The sequence below is a fragment of the Vipera berus genome (genome assembly GCF_964194415.1).
Source record: "Vipera berus genome assembly, chromosome: 2".
In the NCBI taxonomy this organism is placed as follows: domain Eukaryota; kingdom Metazoa; phylum Chordata; class Lepidosauria; order Squamata; family Viperidae; genus Vipera; species Vipera berus.
The window spans coordinates 144360901-144371191 of record NC_138203.1 but is presented as its reverse complement, the minus strand read 5'-3'; the positions used below and the strand labels follow the sequence as shown (position 1 = coordinate 144371191).

Below are 10291 nucleotides of genomic sequence, written 5' to 3'. Positions count from 1 at the left end.
GGATGGATCCAGTCCATCTGGATTCCTACCACCAGAGGACGGAGGCCTCCTGCTCCCTTATGCCTGAGCGTCTGCCCCAGGCTCAGGGAAGGCAAGCAGAAAGCCCAGCTGCCATGGATGGCGGGAGACACTTCCAGACTTCAGACAGACTTGTCTCCGTAGCTGAGCCGCTAAGCCTCCTTTGTGAAGCACCAGAGGTCGCTCTGGTTGGCTTAAAGCTACTTTTTGCATCTTGGACAGCTCAGTCTGATCTTTTTTTTGAGTTTATGGAAAGAGTCTTGCATGTGGTAGGGAGGGTTGCTGGATGACCTGTTTGTTAGGAAATCCTGCTCTCTCTCTCTCTCTCTCTCTCTCTCTCTCTCTCTCTCCCTCTCTCTCTCTCTCTCTCTCTCTCTCTCTCTTGATGGCCATATGATATGGCACAGGAAGCCTGGAGCTGCTCCGTGGCCACCAGCTGAGTTCTCCACTGGAGAAGAGAAAGGAAGGCACAGAGAGGCTTACATATTCTCACTCTCTGACACACACACTGGCACACACATTCTTTCTCTTTCCATCTCCACCCCCTAACACATCTGCTGCTGCTGCTGCTGCTGCTGCTGCTGCTGCTGCTGTGCTGTGCTGCTCTCTGGGAAGTAGGAGCGAGACAAAGTGATTCCTGCGAAAGAGAGCAGTTCTCTAGTGGAGGAAAGACAGACCAAGAAGCAGAGCTGCACAACTTGGGACGGAGTTTGCCTTGTAAGGAAACCGGGGCTTCGTTGCCAAGGACAGGACCTTGGAGGAGAGCATCACTCGAGGGACACTTGGGGGGACATCTCCATCTGCTTGGTTCTTGACTCCAGAGAAACTTCCATCATTACCTCCAAAAGCGAAGACGATTTTTTAACCCTGGCCGCCTCCAGGCTGAGCCGCAAAAAAAGGGTCATTGGGGCCGCCATTGGGGTGGCCATGGTGCTGGTACTCTTGGTGGCCATCCCGTTGCTGGTGCACAGCTCCAAAACCACCTCCCACTATGAGATGTTGGGCAGCTGTCGCATGGTCTGTGATCCGTACACTCCCCAGACCCATGGGGCATCTTCAGCAGAGGCAAGCCAAGAACTGGCCCTCATCTCACCACCGCCTTACGTGTCTGGAGGGAAAGGAGATCCAGGGAGAAAAGCCAAATCTGGAATACGCGGGCCGCCAGGACCGCCAGGGCCACCCGGGCCCCGAGGTCCAGCTGGAGAGCCGGGGAGACCAGGTCCCCCGGGTCCAGGTCCTGGAGGTTACATCCCATCTTTCTACAGTCCTAAAATTGCCTTTTATGCGGGATTGCGGAAACCACACGAAGGGTATGAGATCCTTCGTTTTGATGATGTGGTGACTAATGTGGGAAACTACTATGAACCGTCAAGTGGCAAGTTTACCTGCCCTCTACCTGGCATCTACTTCTTCACCTACCATGTGCTCATGCGTGGTGGTGATGGTACCAGCATGTGGGCAGATCTGATGAAGAACGGGCAGGTAAAGCAATGCTCTCTCTTATCCCCAAAGACTTTCCTTTCCAGTGTCATCTCCTGCTTTACCTTTCTCTCTTTTTCTGTATACAAATCTATGTGAGTTCCTTTTCTGTTGCCTCTGCCTCTTCCCCAGATAACTTCATCTACATCCCAGTCCCATTTTACTGATTGTTGTAGCCGATTATACCTACCTGTTCTTCATTCTACCTGTTCAAATTTAGGACCCCTCCCAGTTCAACAATTAACCACAGTGACTGTTAATAGCTCCTCCTCTTTTAAACCCTAACTCCTCCTAAGCTAACATTCACCTTTGCCTTACTTCTTACTCATAAACACTGTGCACCTGTTCTCAAAACTTAGTCCTGAATGTACTTTAAGTGCAAAAACTTCACAACCAATTACTTGGAGCACAATCCATCTCACATCTCAGGATTGTGATATGTATTTCTGTAGCATTGCGTTGTAGAATTTGCAGTTCAAACGAGTGGTTTTATTATTCATGAGTCCTCTCACAAAGAGTTAGAAGAAGGGATTAATTCCTCCAACTTTAGTTAAAATTGTCATTGCTCTGTACATTCATTTATCACTCATTTTTACATTTGTAATGAGCGATCTAAAATAGAACAGCAACATCAGTATTATAAAGCTCTACAGGAATCGTAAGACATGCTATACAGTGTTTAAAATAAGTCTGTGTTTATAAATGGTCGTTGGTTCTATGCGTAGGAATTTTCAAAGAAAAAGAATATGGCTTAACACATAAAATATATTTCTGGTATTTATCACTTAACAGAGATTCTTCCATTAAGAAAATTTCTAGATTTGCAATTCAGTGTTGCTGTCAATTGAGTAAAAATTTTTGAATTGGAAATTACCCTTGAATTCAACTTTTTTTCTCCTTTTCTCTATCCTAGATGGCTCTTTTGTGGGATTTTTTAAAAGAAATATATATTTCAAAATAAAAGGCCAATTTCAATATATTTTGAAATATATTTCAAAAGGCAATATACTATTGAGAAAAGAATTCTATTCTGTGATTCTCAGACTATTTGGATCAAAAGCAGCTGAAAAAGGATTCACAGTTTATACTGTGTTTATTCTATTTACACATCTCTAGATAGCCTGGAAAGGGACTCTATTTTTTTTAAAAAAATATTGTTTATATTAATCTACTGTGAAACTTCATTCACCATGCCATAATTAAAGAAATACCTTCTGCTTCTTGATACAGTAGCAAATTTGAAATCAAAACTTTGCATAAGAATGCAACCAGCTGTACACTGATGGGCATTCTTCCAAACAGGTATCTCTCGTTAATGAATAGAGTTTACAACTGAAAGCAGAGGAAACGGATATTTGTTTTTCAAAAAAAATTAATGAATGGATTTTAGAAAGCAATTAGTAAAACAATCAAATCAGTAAGATAATTGTTTTCTTCTAGTTTCAGAAGAATTAAGTTTATTTTAATAAAATGGTTATTATACATGTCCTGCACACAAAATGAGGTATTTCTTAAAATTGTTGTGTCTATATTCACAAAATGTAAGTTTGATAAATTATACATATATAATGTACTTGTAGCATGCATATGAATTAATCATTTATACAAATTGCTACCATTCATCTTCATATTTTTAAAAAATGAACGTTAAGAAGTATTCATCTACATGAAAAAGGTATTCACTTTAACATAATGTCTAATATGTATTCTTCAATATTCCATTGTTCTATTATTGAAGAGATACAGTCAGTATTGTACTGAAAACATCAAAACATATAAAATTTAAATGCTAAGAATTATCATACATATATATGTTATATGATGTATGCAAATAGTTAAGAAATAGTTATGCTGAATTGCAGAGAAAAATTAAATAATTTCTGTGTATTGAACTATGTTGTACAATCTAGCTTTACTTCAGGTTTTGGGAGTAACCCATACAGGTATGTAAAGATTAGTAAGTTTACATAATTATTATTTGTATACTTTCCAATTCAATAGCACATACATTTATATGTACACATAGTTGTATAAAATTCAGTATTCATATATTTCAGCAACAAAACTTACTAATAATTTTATTAGTAAGGGTTAATGAATCCGAAAAGAAAAGTAGGGTTTGGAATATTTTTTAGCCAAGTGAATGCCAAATACAGAGCAATATCACTTCAATACCTTCTTGCATGTTTTATTATTTAGTTTCTCTCTAGCCAAGCATTTTTTCCATTCATCAAAAACCATTGCTCCTCCTTTTAACCAGCTTTCAATAAAACTAGTTTATATGATCTCTCCCTCTTCTCTGTATTTATTAACTGCCTGCCTGAAGCTTCAGGTGGATAGAAACTTTACAAGCAACTTGGGCTTTTAAAAAGTTATTTATTTTGAAGATAATTCTTTTTTTATTGAATGGCTTTTCATAAGTCCCCAAACTTGGTACCATAAGATTAAGAGAGTTAACTATGAGTGAAATGTTTAAAGTTTTTTTAAATCTACCTAGGGCACCAAATTATTACATTGATTAGGTTAAATTAGAGAGTCTCATTTCCAACTCTTTCCATTTATTAAATAGAAAGAAGACATCGATCTGAAATTTAAAAATTCATTCCTTTATACCTCAGCAAGCCACCTGAACTAATGAAAGCAACATCTCAAGAGAAGGAATCTGTCATCTCCCTTCAACAAATCAATAAACATATTTACATGTGCTAACAGGGAGCTTCAACCAAAGGGTTTGGAAGGCACACCATGTAAAAATAATTTCTTATTTTGTAAAAAGACACAAACAACAAAAATCTTTTAACAGCCAGATAGAATTATTCTGTTCAGTTGGTATCTGTTTCTATTGTTGTGCATTCTTTTTTTGTGCATCCTTTTTTTCACTTTTTCCTTTCCTTGTTAAAAAAAATGGATTGGAAAGTGAATGAGAGCTAACGTCACACTGAATGGTGGGGGGTAGTTTGTGCCCTCTGAAATAAATGTGGATTAAGAGCAGCAAACACCCCCTCAGGTGCTACAGGTGGAGTCACTTCGATCTCGATAGTGGACATGTGACATACATCCTTATTGCAACATCCCAACCAACAATGTGTGAAGTGAAGACGCAGGAACAACGCATGTAGCAAGCAAAAGGGAGCTCAGTGGAACTAAGACAATAATTTGGGCCCGAGATTCCCAAAATACAAGTCCTAACCATTCTTCTAGAAGATAATCACATAAATTAAAACAGGTTGTGTCCGGTTCCTCACTTTGGCCCCCAAAATGAATGCCTGCCCAGGTGTGTCTGAATGCTGTAGCGTACAGATCTGCCACCTACTTTCCTTGCCACATAAATAGATTGGGGACAATCCAAATATGCCTTTGGGCTTGGCTCTATTGTTTAATTCCAGGTCAATTGTTTTTTTTAAAAAAATAGAACACAATCCATTTCATCTCTTATTAACAATCCATTTATCTCTTATTCATCCCCAAAAAGTTAATTAATTATCAGCAGTATTTAGACATCCAAAAGGCTGCCAAACCTAAGTTGGGAGACTCATACCTCCCAGGTAGTAAAATGGCACTTGGCTCTATTGATCATAATTTACGTCAGGCTGGATCACTTACTGCCTTGCCCTCTTCTCCAAGTGATTGATGCTGTGAGGTTTTCTGTTCTTTTTCTGCTTTTTCCTCCCAGCCCCCACTCCTAACTTGAAATAAAAATTTCTCCCCCTTACTCTTTCCCTAACAGCAGCATAGATCGCAGCAGACAATTGAAAGCAGCAACGAGAGGGTTAATTTTCCACCTCCCTCAGAGAGATGTTTAAATTTCAACACCTTCACAATTTGTGCCTGGTGGAGAGGAACAATTGCCTGCTTATTAAATAATAAATAGCGGGAAGGATAAAAACTGACAGGACACCTGGTAATATTGGTTCAGTCAATTCGCCTCCTGAGACCTGTTTGCAGTCAATTTGTCAGGAAGGGGCATTTTAGAAAAAAAAATAAAAATTTTAAGATCAAAATACCTCCTGTCAGTTGAAATCGGGGAGGGAGCAGTAGCCATGTTCTTACTTCCCTTCCCTTTTCCACACAACTCCTCCTGTTCTCTTTACTGTATGTCCTATATACCTTTTTTGTAACCAAAGGATCAAAATAGAAATCTAGGTGTAGCCTATAAATCCAACAATAACCTTACAAACAAATAAGGGGGAGGTTTAAAAGCTTACCTACACATAGACAGCAGGATCCTATAACAAATAAAATCTTTAGCACTTAATCTTTGTAAGTCTCCGAGTTTAATGGCACTCTATCCCATTCTTAATGCACAATTAATCAGGGCATAAATAGAATGGATTCCTCAGGACAGAGCACCAGAGGTTGGGGGAATATAACAATTCCCCCAGTTGTGATTTTTAAACCTAAATACAAAACCTTTTCTCTCTACCAATCCCCAGTTTTTAATTGCCAAACCCTAAGCTCCAAAATTAGAATGGCAAATTAAATTCAGGAGGCATTTCTCAATTCTCAAAAGGCAGAAATGGTAAGATGGACACGTAAGCCTTGCTTGACGTCTCCAGCAAGATCTGAAAAGCCACCTAGACAGGAGTGATCCAAGCCTAATAAGGGTCTGATTCAGCATGAGACTTCAGAAATTACCGAAAATCAGAATTCGAACAACTCATTTCTGTCCTCCATCTCGTCAGGCCCATTTTAATTTTCCTTCATCTTTAACTGCTTTCTATGCCATGACAGCCAAGATTGTAAAGCAGATGCACAGGGAGAAGATCAAGAGGATACTTGGAGGCATTTGGGGGAGCTGATACAAAATTCCATTCCTTTTGGTAGGAGTCCAAACCCATAAACAGCCCCCACCCAACCCCAAATCTCAGTCTCAGTTCAGCTATTCCATCTTGGCACGGTTCAGCTCACTGGCAGACAGACAAGCGTACCTCTCTTGGAGTGATAACCTGGAGCATTCCCAAGTAGATCAGACTGTCTTGTGCCCTCTTTGGCCAATCTCTTTCAATATTCATCATTTGTCAGTCCCAAATCTCACAAGGAAGTCGACAGATTCTTGGCTCCTATCCCTGGGTTTTGAAGAGGTTGAATTTCGTTTAATTTTCCTTTTCTTCTCAGCCTCACGGATAATTCAAAAATTGCTTCTATAATGACTCGGATATGAGATTTCACTAGTAATGGGGCAGCCCCAGGTATGACTTCAATCCAGCTCCTCAAGGGATGGTTATGGCTTAGATCTGCCTGGAAATTATCACCTCCAGCCGACAAAGTCTTCTTCCTAATTAAAGATACATGGAGAGGCTAAATGTGAGCCTTTTGCACATGACTAGATAAACATTTTCCTTGGGTTTATCTCAAAGGACAGGCTAGACAGCCAGTGAAGTATCATGGTTAACGAACTGGACTGGCGTAAGAGAGATTGACGTTTTGGTCCACACTTAGCTGGCTCATTGGGTGACACTGGGACAGTTACTCTCTCTAAACCAACCTACCTCAGAGGGTTGTGGTTATTGGGGAAGAATCGGAGGAGAGACTATGTATAAAAAGTGAGACACAGATCTAATAAGCAAATAAATAATGGTGCATCATCCTGGTTCAACTTAATATCTCCCTCACGCCCCTTTTATTGCCAGTGCAGAAGTTCCCTGCACCCACAGACCAGATTTTATTGATCAGGATTCAGGAAACTATTCATTTCTAGAGAAGCAGCATGCCTGCATATGACAGGCAGCATCTGAAGACCATTCATTGGGATTCACACAGACAAATACATACCACTTCGCTAAACAAGTATCTAAATTAACTGATATCTGTAGCAGAGGGAAGATGTGGGTTAAACAGGCTGTGAAGAACCTAGACTTTCATGGTAGATCCCTGGCCAGGATCATGGAAGCCACTGGCTGGCAAAGTTGTGTCCACTGTATGAATAAACAAGAATCAGCTGCCAGTCGAGCATCATTTTGTAGAAAGGATTTCTCATACTTGGAAAGAAAAAGCTACAAAGAAAATTGCACAAGAGAGCAGAAGAGGTAGCCTTAAAAACATTATGTGTCCAGTTGGAAATGGGAAATAATTATGGCCACCACCTTTTCTTATTTTTAAATGAGTTTCTGTGCTTTTCAGTTCTAGGGACACTAGTTCAACAGGAGAAGCCAACTCACCACTGAAATGTTTTGGTGTGTCTCTGTCAGGAAAAGGACTATTGCTTTTGATTCCTATTGTGCAGATAGTAACACAGAGAAGCCCTGCCAGGAAAATAGAAAAGTTGCAGGTATGGGGAAGCTGACAGCCCCCTTGTTATCTATTATCACCATAGACCCAAAACTCAGGATGGTATACAGCATAGGAGATCTCTACCACATTTCTCCCGACAATTACCATGTAAAATATATAATGAGATCTATTTTCCAGTGACTTTTATTGCTGTGCTGAGATTTGAAACTTGTTCTATTTATGATCCGGGTCCAGCACTCAAATCTACCACAAAACATCGTCTTCCTCCAAGCACTGGAAGGATAAACTTTAGAAATTGATCACTACAACTATGATCTCTCATTAGGAGTGTCCATCTTTGAGATCCAGAGAACATAGTCTTAGGTTTCAGTATGAAAAATTAAATTAAATTCACTTGCTAGGAAGACTGAATAGGAGAACTGTTAAAACAGCTGGTCGTGGAAAATATTTCTAGAAATGAAGTAATGGAGGGGGGGAGGACAAAGAAATCCATAAACCACGGATTGTATAGGAATAGAACACCAACAAATTATTGTCTGCATTATGCCAGAGTTAATACTGAATGGCACCTGTTACTGAATAATAGATGAAGCTGGAATTCTATGAATCTTTGTTTTGGCGTATGTAGCACTTCTGATCATTGTTGGTACAGTGTATGCTTTCAAATTGCCAGTGCAAAGGCATTTTTTTCATAATGGCATATATTTCAACCAGATCTTACATTTGCTTCGTGGGCCAATAAAATAAAATTAAGAATAGCAACTGTGATAAAGCAAGAGCAGTGGTTCAAGTCACTGGAGCCAATAATTGTCAAGTCAAAAGTTTTCTTGAAGAGCAAGAAAAAAAAATCTTCTCCAATTCCTGGCTTCCCATAGCCATTCCTCTTAGTTTACTATTGTCACATCTTTGCAACATAGTTTAAACATAGTTTATTATCATCACATCTTTGTTGCTCAACATACCTTAGTTTAAGCAAAAATGGAGAAGTAGGCTTCAGTTCTACCTTTTCAAGAACTAAACTAATTCCCATCACTGGGGGCTCCGGAGATTTACTGTTTACCTGTTGATTTCTAATTTATATGCCAGAAAGAAAGTACTGTAAAGATTTATTCACCCCAATTTCTCTCCTTGAATTGTCCTTTGGTGTAAATGATGGAATCCACAGCCAAATCCATAATTAAGTACTAAGCCCTGCTGTCCATCAGCAAATGCAGGATGACAAGCCTCTTCCTTTTAGTTTCTCTATTTCACTCTCTCCCTTCTCCCTCAAATCCTAAATGTCCAAATTCTAACTGAGCCTGGGCCTCAGAAGCACACCCAGGCCTTCAGCCTTCACTCAGCCTGCCTGAGGAAACACTGGAGGAATTATGGTCAGTTCATCGACAGACAGCGATTCCTTCCAACTTCTCTCCAGAGTCATTTTTAAAACACATATACATTCCCAGGGCTGCATGATTCTCAGATACACTGTCATAAATACCCTCATCGAATGCAGTCCTGCCAACTCCGTCTGTGATCTTGTCAGTGTATCCTAGCTTAGCAGCTCGGCTCCTTGGACAGGCAGCCACTGAGGAAAATTCTAGCAGATCAAAAAAAGGTACTACTCCTCTACGTTGGGAATCAGGACTAATTCTTTGGCTTCCCTGGGTAGGAATTATACCCATGCAGAATGTGTCTTCTGCTGTAATATCTTTGCCCTGTTTGAAAAGCATTGGATTGCATCTCACACTACAGATTCAGATGGTCCTGTAGGCAGAGAAGCCATCCAGTACAATGGATTCCCCCACTAGGTTCACTTTGAACATTGGAACTGGAGAAATGACCCAAATCCTTGGCCTTTCAACTACAAGTAGTCCTCAACTTACAACAGTTCATTTAGTGACTGTTCAAAGTTACAACAGCACTGAAAAAGTGACTTATGACCGTTTTTCACACTTAGAACCGTTGCAGCATCCCCGTGGTCACATGATCAAAACTGGCAACTAACTCATATTTATGATGGTTGCAATGACCCCAAGGTCATGTGATCACCTTTTATTTTGCAACCTTCTGCCAGGCAAAGAGCCTTGGTGGAGCAGTGGGCTAATGCCTCCTTAAGTAACACCAGCTGCCTGCAATTATTGCAGGTTCGCATCCCACCAGGCTCAAGGTTGACTCAGCCTTCCATCCTTCCGAGGTAGGTAAAATGAGGACCCAGATTGTTGGGGGCAATAAGCTGACTTTGTAATAATGCCGCTTGGAGGGGTGTGTGAAAGCCCTAATAAGCAGGCATATACATAGAATGAAGGCTACTGCTAAGCTTGTAAGCCGCCCTGAGTCTTCGGAGAAGGGCGGGATATAAATGGAATTAAAAAAAAATAGGAAGAAATATGTCCATTCATATAACCCACCCACTAATCTCTTTCACACTGCAGTTCTAAGCACTAGGCAGGAAAAGGGGGAGACTAGTTGTCAGAAGACATTAAAGGAAGGAGCTGAGAGGGAATTAAAGAAAACTAACTACCCAGTGGTGGGATTCAAATATGTGAACAACTGGTTCTGTGCGTGGATGCCACTTCCGGAA

At 40.2% G+C, this 10291-nt stretch overlaps 1 protein-coding gene across 1 annotated transcript in view; it reads left to right on the top strand.

Annotated features, from left to right (window-relative positions):
• Window positions 1-945: 945 nt before the first annotated feature.
• The window catches only part of C1QL4 (complement C1q like 4), a gene marked incomplete at both ends in the record, with an annotated part of 32997 nt that continues 23651 nt past the window's right edge, over window positions 946-10291 (top strand). The window contains one exon of the mRNA XM_081321138.1: window positions 946-1500. Within this exon, the coding sequence (XP_081177264.1) occupies window positions 946-1500 (555 nt within the window). The remainder of the gene's footprint in view (window positions 1501-10291) is intronic.